Here is a 20,724-nt window from a genome sequence, read left to right as displayed (position 1 = left end):
CTGGGCCCGGCGGGCCCCATCTAGGTCCTAGCGGGCCGGCCCTCCGGCGTGCCCTCGTTGTCTGCGGTGCGGTGAGGAGGAGGAGCGGCTCGGATATGGGGCGTCGGCGCTGATGGCGTGCCGGCAGCAGCGCGAAGGCGGGAGCTTTACGGGCCCACGAGGGCTCGGCCGGGCCTGTTGGCCCACGGGCCTGGTGTGCTCCTGCTATTGCGTCCGGACGGCTACCGTCGCTGACGGTGGAGGTGGGTCCCTCCCGCGTGCCGACGGTGCTGATGCCCTAGTCCCGGCTCTGATCCTTCGCCGCGCTGTCCTCACTTCGCGGTGCTGTGGTGAGACGGCGTGGGGGCCTCATGACCGCGTTGGCGCAGGGTGGTGGTTGGTTTGGTGGCTAGATCCGGAGCGCCCGAGGTGCAGGTTGGGATCGGGGGAAACCCCTGTCGGCGTGGCCGACACCGGCGCGGTGGCGCCTGTGGGTGCCACCTGACCTTCCGGGAGGGCGTCGGGGGCTACCCTTCCTCTCGCCTCGTCGTGTATCGGAGGAAACCCTTGGCAGCAGCGTCGTCATCGTCGCGATCCTTCTTGGAGGTGTTGATAGGTGCCGGCGCTTCGGAGTCTTGGAGCCTAGTGGAAGATCCCGGTGGGCGCAGTGATCGCGAGGCTTCTTCGTTTTTATTGATCCGCCGTTGTCGGCATTTGTTTTTTTCTCTTTCTCTGTCGTTTCTTTTGGGCGTAACTGTGCTGCTTCCGCCCCAGCATCTATTCTTGTATGGTTCGGTTGGTTGCTTTGTATACAAAGCGGGGGAAAACCCTTTTTCGGTAAAGTTGTGGATGTCTTCGTTCCGGAGGACCTCGGTATTCAGGGTTACGATTCTCTACAATAGCACATGGGGCAGTACGATCGCTGTCATGTAGACTCGATCCCATTTGTGATCTACACTATAACACCGTGTAGGCTTCTACAGAGGATCTCAAACCCATTATTCAGAGTTTCAGATCTTCCGAAGGATGATGAGTAGGATCGAATGCCACATAGATTGAATGTCCGATCCCAGATTAATGCCAATGTGTTGCCACAGTTTGCGGTTAAGAGATCATCGAATGAATATATGCTCTACGTCTTCTAGGCCATGGCCACACTTTGGGCAGTCGTTATTGTAGGAGATGTGATTGTGAATAATGTTTGCTTTGGAGTTGAGCCGTTTTTTAGATAAGCTATGCAAAAATGTGACCTCCAGAGCCAAACACACATACTTTTTGTACGTATTTTTTTGTAACTTCTAAATAAACTTGGTTTTGAATTGTCTGAAAAAAGGTATCACGTGGCCTCGAGAGCCAAATGTCTCTGACCATACTTGGAAACGAAGCGGGGTCCTGCGGCCCTGCCCTGTTTTCCTTTTCCTTCTAGCAATACCGCAAAAACATGATTTGCTTTACTTCCATACCATACAAACGAGCTGAAACAATGACAACCAAGCTATGAAAAATGTGTCACCAACAATCTGTCTTCTAATAAAGACTGATTGCCTAATACGAGTACAACATTGCAAGTGAGTTAGTCAACCAGGTTAAGAATGAAAAAGGGAATCAGAAAATGAAAGCCCGCGATTGGATTATACTATGCCGGTATATCCGTGTAGTTGTGGGAGCTCTTCAATTCCCGGTTCTCCTTGCAAACCCAGTTAATCAGTTAATCTTATGTGGCTTCAGGGGTGAGAGTAGTTTTTAGGTACCCAATTTACTTGGACATAGGATACCTTCAGCGGTGGCGAATTACGGAAACCTCAATAGGTTGAACCCTTTTTACATATCGGTGTTTCAATGGGACATCATACTTGATGGAAGGGAGTATTTCTCAAGCAGAGTAACCACTATTTCGCAACTTTTGTCCTTTTAGAACATTATCAGAATAGCAGCGACAAAACTGAACTTTCGACTTAACGAATTGAATTGTGTGTCCTATAAGACTTTGTCCAAAACCTTTTCAAACTCTTTTCCTTCCCTTTGAACTCTTGCTCTTCTATTGATTTTCCCTGCCTTCACTTGGTCTGCTTGATCTTCTACAAGCTTAGCATGGACTGCTGCCCTCGCCTGTAATGTCCTACTGAGTGCTAACAGTCCACGACAGCTTAAGTCCACCTGATATGCCATACATCTATGATTTTGACCCCTTTGTTGCACTAAGTCTAGATATTAACATAGTAGGACAACCTCATTCTCAACAAAAGGAATGTGTTGGTACCTCAAACGGAAGTTTTTTCCTCCTTTACCTCTCGTGGACTATCTCTGTGCATAAATATCAACAAGTGCCTTTGCTGCCTCTGGGGCGAAGAATTTGGCCTGCATGGAAGGGAGTAAATTAAGTCGCATATGGCATCCCGAAGATGGAAGACACTGGATTCTCTTGATTATTCCTCGGATGGAAAACTATGTCACTCAAGGCGGGTGTCTAACCATTTCTTGTTACTGGTATGTTTAAATAGCATATTAATTTGCAATCGACAGTTGAGAACTTTGGTGGCTTGATTACAACGAAAGTAGATCTTGCTTAGTCATGGGGTTTCTAAAACTTGGTCTCTTGCAAGTCTTGGCCTCTCTATGTATGACTGGAGAGGTGGTGGTAGACTGAGAGTCCTTCCCGGATGGGGCTCTCCGTTACTTCTTCTCCAGATAGGCTTGCCATGCTTGAATAGGGGCCCACAGGCTTTGCATACCTAGGCCCGGCCGTAGGGCCTGTTATATGGTATACATGGTGCAAGGGCACGGCAATATGCCTACCCATCGATACCGATGGACCTATATATGTCTAAAATAGCATATTCAGACATAGGCAAGAAGTGTTCTACAGATGGCTTGGCCAGCCCTTAGAGGTAGCCCCCAAATAGGTGGAATGGAAATCCCCTCTTCTGCAATTTAAGGTGTTGGTGAAGTACTCAACTCAACTCTATCCTTCTGGGTGTTATTAGGTACCATAACTGATTTGTAGTAATTAATTTTGAGGCCAGTAGATATTGAAACCGTTGGTATGTGATGTCACAAACAAAAATGAAACATGTTCTTGAAAGGAGATATCACAAACGAAGACAATACCTGAATAAACATTCTTTCTGCATCACCTGCCTTACCATTTTGCTTCAGTATAGCTCCCTGTGAAAGTGAAATCAAAATGTATACCGTCACTTGACAGTAGAAACAAATAACTGGTCAAGATTAGACTACTGAGAGTCCACAACTATTCAAAGTAGTGACTTTGCTTAGTAGTAAAATAAATAGCTGAATCATGGTATGTTCTAAATATATCCAACAACAACAACAATAATAAAGTCTTTCAGTCCCAAACAAGTTGGGTAGGCTAGAGTTGAAATACATAAGATCTCGAAACCTAGTCATGGTTCTGGCACGTGGATAGCCAACTTCCATGCACCCCTGTCCATGGCTAGATATGCCCCCTTATTTATTTTGCTAATATTGTGTATAATGAATTGGCATGTCGAATCTACTGAAAAATTAAGGACATAGCTGATGTTCACTCTTTATGTTGTCCTAAAAAGCACAATTCAAAGTTCCAAATTTGAAATTCCTAGCTAAAGCGCAAAGTATATGCATCTTATCAATACCTTCGCCAAATAACCACGGAAGTCTTCAGGATGTTCAGCGATTAAGTTATCATAAACAGTAACAGCATCACTGATATGGCCCCAATCAGAATAGGCCTTTCCAAGAAGCAGGTCAACCTGCGATAGCACATGAAAATAACTGAGCACTTTGAGTTTTGTCTAAACTCCCATATTAACAATCAGCAACTCAGAGTACATTGTCCTAACAAACAGTGCTACAGTAGCCGCGCCAGGATTTCAAGCGTGGGACATGTGGAGTTTTATTTTCTTTTGTGACAACAACAAACCAACCGACCTGAGAGTGGCCAGAGGAGAGTAGGTGCACCTTGAGAGGAACGGATAGCAGCAGGTCTGCGTTGTCGAGGACACTGGCTCAATGCATCGCCACATCGGTAGATTTAGTTGGTGTGGGCTCGCGTGTTTGGGGGAACAAGGCACAGGAAATCATGGGCCAGTCTCTGTGTCGCCACGAGAAAGCTGAGTTGGCCTCTGAGGGTGGCAAGGTATCGAGAAGCGCATGTATATGGGTTGGAAATTTGGAATTGAGGAACTTGATAGAATCACACTAATACATTTATACACAATTACACATACATGTTGGCATATATACCAAAACTTTTTTTTCCGAGAAAACACAAAAGCTATGCATTTCGATGTATTTAATAGGTGGGAACAAAGTTAATTACACACCCAAACGGGCAGAGCAAAAAGGAAAATGAAAACACTGCTCGGGAAATCGATGAACATCCCAGCCCTCAGGCCGGCACGCTGTCAACTGGGTGGCTCCTGCTCTAACCCACTCACAACCCTCATGAATGATATTGCTGAGGACACGAGAATTTGGGTGCGCATTGCGAAGGTGCAGGCATTTCTGTGCTTCCAGATCATCAAGGACGTGAGCAGCACAGTACTAGCAAGGCCCTTGTGCCTCTCTTTCGATGTCATCTGCTTAGCTTCAAGCCACTGGTCAACGAGGGTTTCACCAGGGACGAGGCCTCCGAAGGTGGCACAAATCGAGGAGAGAACCTCATGCCAGATCACTCTGGAAAACAGGCAGTCAGCCAAAAGGTACTGCATTGTCTCCAAGGTTTGGCCGCGGAATAAGCAGGCTGGTTTGTGCGGCAAGTCTTTGAGAGCGAGATGCTGCACTGTCCAGCAGCAGTTCATACCAGCCAGCCAGAAGAAAATTTTAACCTTCCATGGAGCCCAAGACCTCCAAGTTAGTTTTCAAGCATGACAGCAGATGGAACCGTGAAAGGTCGCCCTGTAGCAATCAGGCGGAGTAGACCCCAGACTGTCCAGCGCCAGATAAGGCAATCTGGCTCGTCGGAAAGGTCGGTTGCGGCCATAGCCCACCAGAGCAGCACGAACGGTTGCAGTTCTGGCAGCAAAAGGCCACCACGGATGTCATCGATCCAAGTCCCGTTATGGGGCGCCTGTGCTATGGTGCAGACTTCGGTTGACGCTTAGGGACCTTGGCAAGGATGTCAGGTGCAATTTTTGACACCGCATGTCCGTCGAGCCATCATTCAGACCAAAACCAGCAGGACTAACTATTACCCAGCTTGGTGTAGGTAGAGGTGTGGAACAGGGCATGCTCTGAGGATGAGGTTTGAGTAGCAAGCTCGTTCCAAGGCTTGGATGGGCCGGTTTTGCTGAACCAAAGCCATGTAGATGTAGGGCGCAGATACATGCCCATTCTGTCGAGGTCAAGGATGCCTAGGCCGCCTAGCTCGAGAAGGCAGCAGACGCAGCTCCAATTGACCAGAGAGTTGCCGATGTTAGCCTCCTTGCACCCTGCCCAGGTAAAGCCGCGTGGAGTTTTGTCATACTGACGGCTTTGGCCAGGAACCGCGCCTTTTAAGTCTATGCCTATCAAATTCCTCACAGCACGCCCTCTGGCTGTATTCAGCACACTAGCTATCCCATTATGAATCACAGTTCAACATGTATGCTGTCAATTTTTTAAGCAGAAAGCTTCACTAACTCTGCTAAAAACCAAGTAATTTACAAAAATATTAGTAACAGCTGATCCTGTGATGAGAGAAACAACATACTTGGATAGGATCAATATCTCGAGACTCCTGAGCACCATTCTCATTTGCAGCCTCCAAATCAGGTTGCCTGGTTTGACGCTTTTCACTCAACTTGCGACGGCAAGATAGAATTACTTCGACTGCCTATCAGAAATTAAGGTCGGTTAATTGTGAAAATATGGCAGATATTTTGATTTGTACAAACTGGGCAAAATTAGAGTTTAACTTCAAGTAAGTTATATGTCAAGGTATGTCTTGATCATAATTTTATTTACAGACCTGATCGGGCTTCTTAGCAGCAACTAATGAATTTGTCAGCCCACGGAGAACGTCAAAATCAATGCTGTCAGATGACTGTATCACAAAGTATTAGAGTTAAAAAACCTGTATCGTGATAACTAGTCAACGACAACATATATTTTGTATAAATATAAATATGCATCAATACTTGCTTACAGATAGAGAGTTCCTGTATGATGAAGAACTCCCATCATAATCCTTGAGCTCAAACTTTACTTCACCTAACAAGCGGTATGCTTCTGCTTTGTCGGGGATTACCTACATCAAGTAAAATGTGCATTTCTGCTAGATAAGAAGTTCACAAGCTAGACAGAACCTGCAAATATTTCCGAGGTGGCTGCAGGGGGTAGATAAGTCGTTAGTCGTTACGCTTATTATGGTCAGGCTGCAGCGGTTTTTTGGCCCATTTAGCTACGTAGAAATGATCTTTTATTTGTGAAAAAGGAAGTAGAAATGATGTTATGCTTGACAAAAAGATGAGTTCAATCTTGTATGCATGTGTTGCTCTCATCTACCAGTTGGCTGTGGTCCTGGACGTTGTTACAGAAAGTGCAACACAAGGAGTCGATGGAGCTTGGCGCCAAGAAGCTCGAGTGGCTTACCAGGGAGTTCATTCCCTGTTCTGTTCAAATACCATAGAAGAATCGAGGAACTCTTCGTAATTCTATTCATGGCATGGTATAAATACAAGTACATGGCTTGGTTACAACAGTTCGCTATACAACTGACTGAGCAACAGACGCAAATGGGTGCACGATGTGCGCACGCTGTGGGCGCAATGGGAGCACACCGAAGTGGACGAAGTCCATGCAAAGGACTCGGTCAGTATGGTACGAGCGCGTCTTCCAACATGAATGGCGCCCACCAGTGACAGGCTTCTTAGTCTGATGATATATGTGGCATGTCACACCTTTTTATTAGATTTGTGATGATGATCTGTGTGGTCTATGTGGCTCTTTGATTAGGCTATTTTTTGGTGACTTTGTCATAAATGATGTAATAATTGAGGTTGTATCTGTGATGAAGAGGCCTGGGGTAATAAAGCTTCCATTTCCTAAAAAAGACAAAAACTCCAAATAGCAAATACAAGCTGCACCAAATAAGGGTACCTTAACTAGCTTCTCAAGTAGATCTGAGGCCTTCTGATATTCACCTAGTTCAACCAACGATACTGCTGCACCCTGTGAGGCCATGTGAAAAGTAAACAGGTATGTCATAGAACAAAATTGGCAGTTTTCAAATTCAATTAAATATTTCCACAATGTTTCAAGTATTTATATGCATGTATTATTCTCAAAATTTTCTTTCTGACACATCAATCTCAACAAGATAAAGAAAATAGTACAATTGCATTCCAAAAAAGGGTCATACGTACAATTCACCCACACAAGCACCAGCTTGCGAGGTAGTGCTACTAGAAGATAAGTGGAGTAAATATGATGGAGTCTAGCATATGACTGGCCTGAAACTGCCAAAATTTATCCCAACCAAAGGTGGCATGCCAGGTGTCCCGTGGTCATGTACAAAAAACCGCTTTCACCACAAGTGATCGCGGCGTTGAGCACTTTGGCGAGCATTGCCAGGAAGTGAAAGATGGACCTTGATGCTCCCATGTTGTGGCAGAGGCATCATTCGATATGGATGAGTTCTCTCCGGCAAGCGGTGGTCAGTTTGGTTGCACTTGAGCCTCGCCCTATTGCTTTGGGCCTTGGTGCTCTGGTGTCTGGCTCAGACAATGTCCCTTGATGTTCCATTTGTCTTTGTCCCTATCCCCAAGCTCTAGTGTCTTTTTTCCGTTTTTTTCTCTTCTCTTTTTTTGGGTCTTCACTCAGTTTTCCCTGATTAACCGAGAATGTTAGGTTTTGGGGATCATCTCTCTTCTTCTTGATAAAATGCAGGAACCATCTGCCCTCGCAACGAGGTTTCTCAAAACAAAACAAAAAGGTGTCCCGTGGTTAGGAGAGATTGAGGTGCAGCTGGGCTGGATGTATTGCTGCGTATACTGCATCTACGGAGGAGGGTGGTGCCGCTGGGATTAGAGGACAGAGAAGAGACGGGAGAAATTAGGGTAACTTCTCGTCTGCTTTATTCAACAGCAGCCAGGGTCTCCTTGTATAGATGCGGACACCCTCAAATATAGAATACAGATCTTTTGTTCAAGAAAACGCAAAAACTTGTATCTCGATGCATCGATAGAGACTAAGTTTTGTACAAGCCCAGGACCGGACTAATACTCCAATTTACAACTCCACGCGCCTAAGGAGCAATCGCCGGAAGTAGTGCACCAAGACCCACCGCCCCTGCCTTTGCCCATGACCAAGCCTCGACCTTGATCGTGTCGAGCAAACTGAAGATACTGGGCTGTGCGTTGTCGAAGACAGCATTGCGATGCTTCTGCTGCTCACCATACTTGACACTCAGATCATGATCCACAAGATCGCCCATGGTGATTGCGGCAGCAGAGATTGAGGTGGAGAGGGAGCGGTGAGGCTATGGAGGAGGGTGGTAGGATTTATGGGAGAGAGAAAGAGATGAGATTTGTTTTTCTCAAACTTGGGGGGGGGGGGGGGGGGGGGGGTGATGCATGGGCGCCCCATCTGCTGCAGCCTGAACAGGGCGCACCTTGGGTGGCCACTCCTCTTGTATTCTTGCCCCCACATAACATCAAGACACACCAGTAATCGCCGGTGGCCAATTAAACTTTTACTGACTAAGCAATTATAATTCATGGACAATTATAACGAGGAGTCTTGTTATGCAAGTTGCATCAATAAATAACAAATGAAGTACCAATGTGGACAGAAATCACACAGTAAGAGCAGAAAGTTCTAGGACAGGATGCATAACCCAAGTAAAATAAAGAAGGAAATAACAGTTCACCTCAAGAGCGGTAGGATCGTTAGGCGACTTCGTCAGTGTTTCTTCGTACCCTTCAAGTGCCCTCTAATCAAGACAATTGACAATATCTTAATACAATAACAAAGTACCAAACTGAACTGAAAACATTTCCTTAGATATTTTTGGTATTGCGGCTGAAATAATTCTTTGACCCTTTGTGTCGAAATGAAACATCAGAGGTACAATACAAATCAATACAAGTATACAGCTCATAAGCAAGCACATTCCACAACTGTTTCTAAGCATGGCATTTGTTTTTACTACAATTCTGAATACTTAGATGATGGCCATGACCGCTACGCAGTACGCCTGCTGTCTAGACTGATTGCTTATGCTTCCTTTTTATTGAGCTACATCTTGCGAGAGAAAATCACATGGCTATAAAACATTATAAGGGTGACATGGACATGGTTTTATTTTTCAAAAGCAAAACCCTTTATGAACAATTTTGTGGGTAATACTACACATACACTGTAACTGGAGTAGTTCATATATTTAAAAGTCAGCAATACTTTCTGGGTGGATGGGTGGGGTTGGGGGGGGGGTACCTTATAGTTTGTTCTTTCCTCCTCTGAAAGCTGTTTGTTAACCACAGTGCTTTCATTGCTAGGGCTAACACTGTAACAAGGGGAGTATAGTTCCTCGTAAGAAAATGATTATGTACATAGGCATACAATGAAAAGTCAACTTTTAACTGCAAAATTATTTTTCTCTTATGACCTACAGCTTTGTTCACACATGAATCACTTTAATTACCAGCATCAGATGTAAGAGAAAAATGATGTAAGGTGTAATTGTATTTCCAAAATTGTCACCAATTAATAGTACAATAGATTTGTTACTAGATATTTCAAACACAAAAATAGTATAAATTAAGTATTTGATAGTAATATTCTAGTGCATAAAAATGTGCTGGCCCATCAGACTCCTAAAGTAACTAATTGTCCGTAATTACACTCTACACATACCTGCTAAGTGCGATCCACACGTACAATGTATGTTGAACAGATTGGACTAAGCTAAACCAGACCGACTAAAAATATACCTAATATAACACATTCAGTACTTCAAAAGCTTCCAAGAGAAACTCTTAACAGTAGTCCAAAACCACAAACCATAGTCACTTGCTACTTCCTGAAGTAACAAATGTGGTCCACTAGTGTAGTAGATGTTAAGCACCTTCCAGAAGGGAGGAAATCCCCAAAAGTGAAGACTAGTCCAAAAACCACAACAGCTATGCCAATTCCAACCTGCCAGAGAAATTCCGCTGTACATGATATGGAAGCTACCAAATAGTGAAAACACGTAAAGATGTACATGTATACTGACCCTTGTACCAAAGCCAAGTGTGCTCTTATCTGATTCAATTGGAGCATCATAATCAATAGCTTGATAATTTTTGGTCTCTTCAACTTTCTTTTTATCAAGTGCAGACCTGTAAAAAAACATAATAACAACAGAAGCCCCAAGCTTAGAACATAAATAAAAACATTAGATTCAAAGAAGAGTGAATTGCAGCAAAACACTCCTTTTTGAACTGAAACTGTAGGGGAGGTCACGACAGTAAAAATTTATTAAAAGAAGAAATATATACAAGAGAGACTGTACATAGTGGGAACCAGCAGGGGGGGGGGGGGGGGGCGCTATACAAGAGGGGAGCCAAAGAAGGCAGTCAAGGCACACACATCAAGCAGGATCTAAGAGAGGAAGCAAAGCTCCTCCATTCTGTAAGAAAGAAGGAAGCAAAACACACCTTCGAGGGAGGGTGTAACAAAAAACTATAGCTACGAGGGATTTGAACACTTAACACCCCAAGGCTAACCTTTAGCAAAAAAAAAAGTACACTGCCTAGTCCTTTAACTGAAATCTCATTGAATGGGTCTCCATCTCATTGTCAGAGTCCTTCTGGCTCGGCTTGAGCTAGCTCGCCCGAGCCTCTTCAAATCGCCCACTCTCTGCCCTCTCACTCTCAATCCTCTGTGTTTCACCCACTCCTGCGAGCTGCCGCCAGATGGACGCGAGGGCGGTGGCGGAAATCAACAACAGCGCCCTCACCTCTCCCACAGCAGAAAGGCAGTGGGTGATTTAGGGAGGCTCGGGGAGCTGCAAAAACCCCTGGCTCAAGCACAAGCCCAGCCATAAAGGCTCTAACAATGACAGGTGGGTCCACTCTGTCAGATTTCCAGCAGAATGACATGATGTAAGGCCACAACGGACAACAGTTTCAACCAAAATTTCCAGTGACACAAAATGATAGTGGTCATTTGGGCTTGTAGGCAGAGATGGGACAGCTGTAAAACTATAGTCTACATCCTGGCAGTCGTGCAAGAACGCGGCATGCTAAAAAGACACTGGCCAAATCAGGTGTGGGTTGGAAAAGTGGGAAACGCAGCACATTCTTCTACATTTTTTATATTTTTCATCACATTGGCCAAACAGAAGTTTAACTATGAACCTCTTGCTTCCATATCATATCGAGTCTCGGTATCTCGTGTATCGAATAACTTGCTCACAAACTTTCAAGCAGTAGCAGTTGAACAATGGATTTTCTTTTCACTCACTATAGCATGAGGTAACTGTTGAGTACCTTCGAACGGCTTCAACTTTTTCCAGAAATTTCTTATCCATGACCGTTTTACCAGATTTGTTTTCTCTTCCAATTCCTAACTCTGGTGCCCCTGAAAACGTAAATGTCCAAGTATTGAGAAGTGTCAGCGGTGGGTGAAGTGGCAATAAAACCATATCTAACAAACATCAAAGGCTAAATGCATAAAATTATATATATATATATATATATATATATATATACCGAACTTATATTGATAGTGGGGGAGGTATAGAGATTGGTGGTTTAAAGCTGGCAATGCCATTTCACCAATATAAAGAAACAGTGGTAGCACAAAAAAGAACACCATTTACAAAATAGAAGATATCAGCAAACTCCTCCAAGAACTTATGCAAATTCCAGCCAAAAAATTATCGTTGTTTCTTTGTGGGGGCTGTGGAATTTGAGCCAAGGATATTTGGAGGGCTTGGGTCCCGCCTTGCTGCAAAAACAATATTTGGGCTGGCCTCACTGAAACGATGTTGAAGTGCTGACCCACCATTTGTCCCATCAGGGCCTTGATCACCACGAATGATGCCTACTTTTCTTTTGAATTGTTTGGATTGCTTACCACATGTGTCACATGGACGAATGATGCCCACTTTGTGATCAGGAGGACGAGAATGTGCAAGACTTGCTTACCACATTAAATTCTCAAGGAGCGTGTGGCTCTCTGGTGTTGTCCTCAATTGGATTGTGGCAAAAAACACCAAGGCCGGATGTTGTTTTTCTTTTTACCAGGTGGCGGCGTCAAGCTTCGTGGCAAGTTGTCAAGCAATACGTCAAAGGCTTCGGCTCATTAGTAATTTTGGTCGCTTGGTGATTATGGAAGTATAGGAATGGATGTGTCTTTAAGGGGGCCTCTCATAATTTCAGTGTCATGATGCAAGATATAAGGGATGAGGCCAAGTTGTGGTGTATGGCAGGGGCTAAAGGCCGCAGTAGCACTAGCATCTGGCCATAGCCTCTGTTTGTATAGGCCGCTGGTCATTTCCTTTTTGTTTTCCTCAGTGAAGGCCATGTATTAAACCCTACCCTAACAGGTGTGTATGTTTCTGCTTAGACTCCCTTTCTTCTTAATATATTGATGCGCGTTAGGGGGAAAAATCCAGCACAAGAAAACACAGAAAGATACAAATATTCCATAAGGCCAACCACAGCATTAAGGCCATCCGATGCTAACTCTCACTTACCTTTCTTGGCATCAATAACTACGTTGCACTGGGAGATGCTTGCTTTTTTCGGGTTTTTTTTTTTTTGAGACAATGCTTGCTTTTTTCGTGGAATTGTATGTTGATTATTTGATACTAACTCCAGGAAACAAAGTATGGGCCCAGTGGCCCACAAGTAAATGAAAAAGTAAGGCAGCGAGAGCATGTGGTGAGAAAAAAACAACACATATCTCAAGTTGCTAGACAAGCACACTTGGCAATCTTGGTAACATACTTGCCACACAATAATTACAAATTAACTAAAGATTGAAGTGCACTCACACTGTTCCTGGTTCTTTGAGTCTGCAGATGCTACCTTGCTGCATCAAAAGAAAGTTGTTGATAATAATATGAATAACCAAAAAGAATCATAACTAAGTTAAACTAAATATCACTATGAAGTATAGAACGATATGAATAAGAAAAAATATTGAAGTCTTTAGTGAGTTGCAGATTCTGTCAACATAGAAGATAACAAGGCACATCTGAAGCCCAAAAAGAAGAGAGAAAGAACCCAAACTTCTGGAGTTTAGCTGCATGCACCACAACTTCATACATCATGGCCTTGAATTACCAGGATATTTTTACATACAATTTACTGTATAGGTTGTTCTGGAATCTACAAATTAAATTGTATTGAGAACCAGATCTAACACGTAAGCATAACAAATGAGCTATAGCCCGTAGGTAGAACAGATATGATAAACAGAGCGAAGTTGTTGGCAAGAGGCCGACCCCATGTAAGCAATATTGTGGTATGTAGCCGAACAGTTTCACAATTAAGATATATTTAACACTTTAATCTGCATATTAAATTCTGTATAATGGCTGACAAAACAGTTGAGCTTCAAAGATTATCAAATAACGTTTCAAATGAGGACATATTCCTAAGAGTTAAATACCTCTAATTTCCCTAAAAGCTCCCATTTTGGACACAGGTAAAATCAAACTTTCCATTAGAATTTTGAGATGTACTTAGATGTTACATAATACAAGAGGTACATGGTATGGAAAAAATGTGATGACAACCACAACCATAAGTGGCAACAAGGACAGAGTTAGTTCATAATGTGACGAAAGAAATCAGTTGCAGCAAGTTTGAATACCTTGGGTCCTGCACAACATCCTTTGCCCTCTTCCTGCTTTTAATCTGGTGATAATGCAAAGGCAAAGTAGACCATTAAGGAATCAAACTTCTTAACATAGAATGAATAAGATGTAGGACCCCAGTAAAGAGAATTTCATAAAATCAAGAACCTCTAATATATAGGGCAAGAAAGTAATGCAGTCCCGTATTTTTTAATAATTATATTAGTCAAAGATGGAACACACTGTGGCTACGCAGAAGTAGGGGAGGGAAAAATTAAAGACTGAGGGAACCTACTCTTTTCTTATTTGTAAAATCAGTCCCAAATCCACCCCCGCTGGAAGCAAAACACTCAAAATTGAATGCCCTGTGCATTCTGTAGTTGGCAATCTTTAAACCAAATATTTCCACGTCAGTACCTCGTCCAATTTTTTGCAGGCATCCCTACAACAGACATATACATACCTCAAACAATAAGCTTATATTCCAAAGAATTAGACTAATGTGAAATTCTGCAATCGAAAGCATGAGTAAATTAGATATTGTTCGTCGCACACTTTACAAAAAATATAATATACAAAATGGAAGAAAGTGGCAGGCAAGAAGATTGTTTTGCTTACGGAAAATCCCTTTGTACTTTGGACAAACTAAATTTAACTGTATGGCCTCCTTTAGGGCTTCTTTGGTTCGCAAGAATAGGAAAATTGCAGGAGTTGGATGTGATGATATGTCCTTTCCTACAGGAATTTAAAGCACATGAATAAGAATTACAAGTTGTTTAGTTGTAGCACCGGAAAGACACAGAATATTTCAGAGGGATAATGTGTGTGCCGAAGTTGTAATAGACATAGAAAAGTTTCCAAAAGGTTGAACTCGATAAAAATTTCCTTGGAAATGAGTTCGAAGTTAACCATAAGAAATATTCACAAGGATTTTCAACCTACAAATCAAACAAGCCTTGAAAAAAAAAATTCATAAGGATTCTAATCCTACAAATTTCCTTTGAATTCCTAGGAAGGATGCCCTTAAAATGGACATAAATACACTAGGCTTCAGCAAGGGGTAATGGCAAGTTGAATCAATATTAGTTACTTCGCTTATCAAATGAATTTAACAACGAAATATTTGTGTGAGGTGGTCGTCCTCAATGTTCTCTCCCTTGGCAAGCCATCCATAAGTGCTCATGCTGTGCTCTCGGGTGGGATGCTCTTCCTTCCGATGGTGTGGCACCCTTCGATCTAGGGCAAGAGGGCAGGGGGCCTTCTACGGAGGTAGTGTCAACAGAGACGAAGGCATTGTGACGGTGTCTGGCCAACCAGGAGCTGACGAAGGCCTGTTCTTTCTCCAATGGCATGCCTTGCTTCAAGACCTAGCTTCTTCTCTGGTCTAATCGCAGGGAAGACCATGGCCTCGAAGTTCGCGTTTATTTCTTTTTCCTTTTTTGTTTTTGATTGCTTGCTTTGTTGGTTGCCTGAAAGCTAGGTTCTCAAGGGCGACGCGAATATGGCCTATTTCGAGGCCATCACCCATGGTCGGAGGCGACGAAACACCATCCCACTCCTATGGGACGGTGAGACCCTCCTTCAAAGACCGTCTGACATTTGCGCGCATGTTGATGGTTCTATAGTCCTTTTCTCGGCCTCCCCTCGGGGAGGTTTGGCCCTGGCCCCCGATATTTGGACCGAACACTAACGCATCACGGTGGCCGAGAACGCGGCCCTCACGGCTTCGTTTTCTGAGGAGGAAGTCTGGTTGGCTGTCAAGGGCATGAATCCTACATCTGCCCCGGGCCCTGACGGCCTTCCGGTTAAGTTCTTCCATACATTCTGGAGTGTCATCAAAAATGAAGTGATGGCTCTCTTCGAGGAGTTCTACGTGGGCTCCATTGACATAACCCGGCTTAACTACGGAATCATCACCATCATCCCCAAGGTACCTGGGGCCTCGGACATCCGCCAGTTTCACCCGATCACGGTGATTAACGTGATCTTCCGCATCCTGGCGAAGGGGTACGCCAATAGGGTGACCTCGCTGGCCTACCGTGTCACCCATCCCAATCAGTCGGCCTTCATCCAAGGCCGATATATTCTGGATGGGGTTTTGGTCTTCCATGAAGTCCTTCATGAGGTGCGCGCCAAAAACCAGAAGGCGGTCTTCCTGAAAATCGACTTCCATAAAGCCTATGACACGGTACATTGGCCCTTCCTTCGGGAGGTTTGATGATCGGTGGGTTACCCAGGTCATGCAGATGGTATCATCCGGTCGTACCGCGATTAACATCAATGGGGAGATCGGCCCCTTCTTCCCCACCCAATGTGGGGTTAGGCAAGGCGACCCCTTCTCCCCCTTTCTATTTAATATGGTGGTCAACGCTCTCGCCACCATCCTAGACAAGGCCAAGGCCGCGGGGCACATCCACGGCATAGTCCCTCACCTTGTAGGAGGGGGTGGGGTCTCCCTCCTACAATATGCCGATGACACCATTAACATGGTGGAAGGCTCCGCGGTTGACATCACAAATCTGAAATTCCTCCTCCTCTGCTTCCAGCAGATGTCGAGTCTCAAGATTAACTTCGACAAGAGCGCGGTCATGGTTCTCGGCTACGGCCCGGACGAATGCCAAAGTATTGCTGACTGCCTTAATTGCCAGTTGGGTTCCTTCCCCACATCCTATCTAGGGATACCCATTAGTGACTCTCGGCTGACAGTGGCGGAGCTGCTCCCGACGGTGACTAAGCTACAACACCGAGTCGAACCCTGGCAGGGTAGGTGGCTGTCCAAGGCGGCCCGAACAGTACTCATTAATTCCTCGCTATCTAGCTTGTTGCTGTTCATCATGAGCTTCTACAACCTTCATGAGACCCTTCATCATGAGATAGCCAAGTTTCAAGCGCGTTTCTTCTGGGCGGGGGAGGGCGATAAGCAAAAGTACCACCAAAATGGTCCGTTGACCCGAGATCTATAAGCCGCACGACCAGGGCGGGCTCGGGATCATGTCCTCCAAACGCATGAACATCGCCCTACTCACACGCTGGCTATGGCGCATCGCGAACGGGGAGGGAGGTCTGTGGCTGGACATAATTCGGAACAAATATCTCCGTGGACAGCCCCTCGCCTTCTGCCAACGCTCCGATGGCTCCCAGTTCTGGCAGTCCGTCATCCAACTGCTCCTGGTCCTTCATATCGAGACCTCCATCGCGGTAGGCTCTAGCGCCTCGACCCTATTCTGGTTCAACAGATGGGCAGGTGACCTTGCCTTCGCGGCGCATTTCCCGGACCTGTTCTCCACCGCGGTAGAGCCTAAGATCCCCGTCGAGGTGGCCCTTATTGACTTAGGGCACCTTGCTTTCCGTCGGCCGTTTGGCCCCCAGGAGCTTGATGCTTCGCACGAGCTCCTTGAGTGTATTACGCTCCATGAACCGGATGTTGACCAACAGGTCGACCGCATCTCTTGGCGCCTGGAGCCTTCAGGTCGGTTCTCCACGAAATCGCTTTACCAGGCTATCATGGCAGTTCCGGGCCCAGAGCCCCTCGCGGCGATCTGGAAGATTAGACTGCCCTTGAAGATCAGGATCTTCCTCTGGCAATGGATCCACGGCTGGGTACCTTCAGGGGTGGAGGTACTTAAGCGGAATGGCCTGGGTGATGGAATGTGCCCATTGTGTGCGACGATAGAGGACTCCAACCACATCTTCTTCACCTGCAGCACCGCGCGTTTCTTGTGGATCTGCTTTCAGGAGGCGGTCGGTGGAAGTTGGTGCCACACTAATTTCCCCGACCTATTCGCGAAACTCATCGCCTCACTGCTACGGCTCCGCCACATTAGGTGGCTGGGCACTGGGGTGCTCGCCTGGACGCTTTGGATGATTCGGAATAAGCTAGTGATTCAGCGTGTGCCTCTCCGATGTGCTACTGACGCGATCTTCAAAATATGTGGCTATATGCAGCTTTGGCGGACGCTTAGCAGCCCACAGGACCGAGACGCCATCGACACTCTCATCACCGACCTGCGCGCGATGGCTCTCCGCTTGGCGCCGCCACTTCCTCCGCCACCTCCATAGCCGGATTAGCCACTTGGTAGACGTTGCTTCGCCATTTGTGTTTTTTCATTTAGGTCTTGTTGAGCTGTGCCCTCAGCAGAACCCCCTCTTTTGAACCTGTGTGTCTATGCTACTTCGTGTTGTGTGTGTGTGTGTCGTGAACTCTTCTCCATTGTTGTGGCTTGGTGGTTTGCTTTATATATAAAGCGGGGCAAAAGCCTTTTTGGGTAAAGCTATCGGCACTTGGCATCTACTGTTTGGGGCTTTATTAATTTAAAGCTAGTGTAATGCCTTTGATTTAAAGCTAGTTTCCCCCAGTTCCGGCCATAGAGGGTGGCCAAGGTGCCCTGGGACGTGGAAGGAGGCGCCTTCACATCCCTCCTCCAGCGGTCAACGCTCCTCAGATCTAGCGGGGTTGGTCGGGGGTCGCTAGCGTGGCCGCTTGCCCACAAAAAATTCGGCCTTGGCAATGAGGTATGGGTGCCCTAGGATGCGGAAGGAGGAGCCTTCTTGTCCCTCCTACGGCGGTCGGCGCTTGTCCGATCTGGCAGGTTACCGACAACGCCGACTCTCTTGCCCAAATCTGGTCTTGGCAATGAGGCAGGGGTGTCCTTCGGTGGATGAAGGACTTGACAACAGAAGGTCGTGCAGGGTCTTGGATGCCGGGGCATTAGTCTTGGAAGGTGGGACGCACAGGCGGCTCTCTGGCTAGCCTTGTGGCGAGGTTGTTGCTGGCGGTGGAAGCTGGACCCTGATCCAGATCTGAAGGCCCAAATCCATCATGGCGTTGGTGGGCCTCTCCTTGGGGTGAGCTCGATGGTCAAGGTCCCACAACAATGTATGAGGGAGGTACTGAGCGAAAGCTCAGCGCTTCGACGTCGGCGCCAGCGACATTGCGGGTGTCCGTTCCCCCCTTCGGACCTTGTTCGATTAATCCCCTCACCAAAGGATTTGAAGGGGATTGGGGAGGTTTGAGGGGGATATTGACCCCTTTAATCCCTTTCAAACCTCCAAACCTTGCCTAACTAAACAAGCCCTCGGGGAAGGTGGTCATGGTTCTCCTACCTCCCCATGTCAACACTATGGGTGAAAACCCTTGTCCGTATCGGCAGACTTGGTGATGGCGGCGCATTTGCGTCGTAACCCTCCTGCGACGTCGTTGGTGAGTGCAGGTCTCCTCCGGCCATGACGGCGTTCTTGGTCTAGTTGGAATCGTCTCTTGAGGCCTCCTCGGCCCCGATGGTGGCCACTCTCATTTGCCTCATGTCATATACACATCGTAGTGTCGAGGTCTTAGGTCCCCTTTGGTCGCCGACAGGGCTGGTGCTCCCCGATCCGGAGCGAGAGGGTAGTGGCCCTCTCCGACGACAATGAGGTGGGACTTGGCGGCAAAGTCCGGTGGTTCATCAAGGAGTCATGAGGTCATTTTTCATCAGGCGTTGTGGGCTCTCCTTGGGGTGGTTCTGCCACTCCCATGCTTTTGCTCGACGACAAGCTGGCGCGGCTCAACAATGCACCGCTGGTGCTGTGTTTGTGTTGTTAGTCTTGTGTAGTCTAGTTATCTTTGATCAACTTTCTAAGAGGTTTAGCTCAACACCTTATATCGTATTCAGCCATGTGGCTTTATCTATAAAGTGGGGCGAAAGCCTATTTTCTAAGTGTATAAGATTTTTTCAATAATTAAGAAGTATTTCGTCGAGCCATAATTAAAGTCTGTTCACCAGGTGTAGTTTCATAATATGTTTTGCTTCCTATAACATACAATTTTGATATTATTTTTCTATTTGTTTGCCCTATTTACAGCCTCGGCAATTTTGTCCTGAATTTTTCGTATCAACAGGTATAAAAGAGACTTAAACTTAGCCATGGAGGAATAACTTCAGTCTGAAATGCTAGGGATAAAACGGCGCAGAAACGCATACTAGCCCTTTTAGTACATATCTAAACTCTAAAGGAAGTAAACACCAGAAAGCTGTGCTGATAGAGACATGTTTCCATTCAGTTAATAACAATGAAACTGGTGACCTATAAACTCTAAACAATGAAATTTTGGATGGGAAAATCACCGTAAAGAAACTGAAGGCTTCCTCACCTCCGGTGACGCCGGGCTTCTTTGGGGCGAAGAGCGAGCTGGAGCCATGCCGAATCGAGGATAGCCCCCATGGCAGGCGTACGCGCCACGCGGCCTCGACCTCACGGACGCCGAGGTGCCCGAGCACCTATAAAATCCCCTAGTCGTGACCAAGGTAAAATCGCCCATGACGCCGCTGCTTTTTACTGTCGTCGACTCGCTCGTGCTAGCTGCAGAGAGGAATAGGGGGTCAGAGACCAGCACAGAAGTACAGAGGGAGAACCATTGCTCAACCGCGCCGTCGCGGAGAGATGGGGGTGGGGGTGGGGGGAGGAAGGGCTGCACCACGAGCGCCGACGCCTTTGCTCAACCGCGCCGCCGCTCCTATCCAGAATCGCAGCCGCCGCTGCCTTTTCTTTCAGGGTGAGCTATCGGCAGCAGTTTTGCACCGAGCATTCTCCCTATCCACTAAAATGCTGGGAACTGGGCCTGATCGGGCGAGCAGGGGGGTGCCGGGCCGGCTGACCCGAGCCCCCCAACGCGGCCGGAGAATTAGGCCGGCCCATTCCGGGTTCTGCCCTCATACTGGTTTTTAGAAAGTTGAACCGTTTCACAAAAAAAGGGGGGAAGTTGAACCTTCCATGAACCAGTTTTATCGTTTTCCTTCAATTTTTCTTCCAGTTTTCATTTTCTTTCCTTTTCATTTTTCATTTTTCTTTTATGTTTCTTTCCCTTTTTTCATTTTCATTTTTCGTTTCTTATATATTTTTTATTTCTTTTTCTTTCTCATTTATGTAAACATCTTGCAAATTTGGAATGTTTTTGAAATCATGAATATTTTTCCAATTCGTCAACAATTTTC

At 45.9% G+C, this 20,724-nt stretch overlaps 1 protein-coding gene across 6 annotated transcripts; it reads right to left on the bottom strand.

The window, feature by feature from the left end:
- Positions 1-1,719: 1,719 nt before the first annotated feature.
- LOC109767978 (uncharacterized) lies at positions 1,720-20,315 on the bottom strand. Of its 6 annotated transcripts, none has more exons than XM_073508996.1 (19): positions 20,211-20,315; positions 19,858-20,092; positions 14,372-14,488; positions 14,049-14,195; positions 13,771-13,814; positions 12,947-12,984; positions 11,436-11,526; positions 10,178-10,283; positions 10,028-10,098; positions 9,397-9,466; positions 8,831-8,893; positions 7,060-7,131; positions 6,107-6,208; positions 5,930-6,004; positions 5,672-5,794; positions 3,615-3,731; positions 3,088-3,144; positions 2,240-2,337; positions 1,720-2,136 (listed from the first exon to the last, which is right to left on the bottom strand). In XM_073508996.1, the coding sequence occupies exons 4-18, from the start codon at positions 14,124-14,126 to the stop codon at positions 2,278-2,280; spliced, it is 1,167 nt and encodes a 388-aa protein (XP_073365097.1). In that variant the 5' UTR covers positions 14,127-14,195; positions 14,372-14,488; positions 19,858-20,092; positions 20,211-20,315; the 3' UTR covers positions 1,720-2,136; positions 2,240-2,277. The 6 variants fall into 6 exon arrangements, with proteins under 6 accessions (XP_073365097.1, XP_073365096.1, XP_073365098.1 ...); XM_073508995.1 differs by having other exon boundaries at positions 19,884-20,092; XM_073508997.1 differs by having other exon boundaries at positions 19,884-20,092; positions 20,206-20,297.
- Between the last annotated feature and the right edge of the window lie 409 nt (positions 20,316-20,724).

This window comes from Aegilops tauschii, chromosome 2, assembly GCF_002575655.3.
Source record: "Aegilops tauschii subsp. strangulata cultivar AL8/78 chromosome 2, Aet v6.0, whole genome shotgun sequence".
In the NCBI taxonomy this organism is placed as follows: Eukaryota; Viridiplantae; Streptophyta; class Magnoliopsida; order Poales; family Poaceae; genus Aegilops; species Aegilops tauschii.
This window is presented reverse-complemented; position numbering and strand designations above follow the sequence as displayed.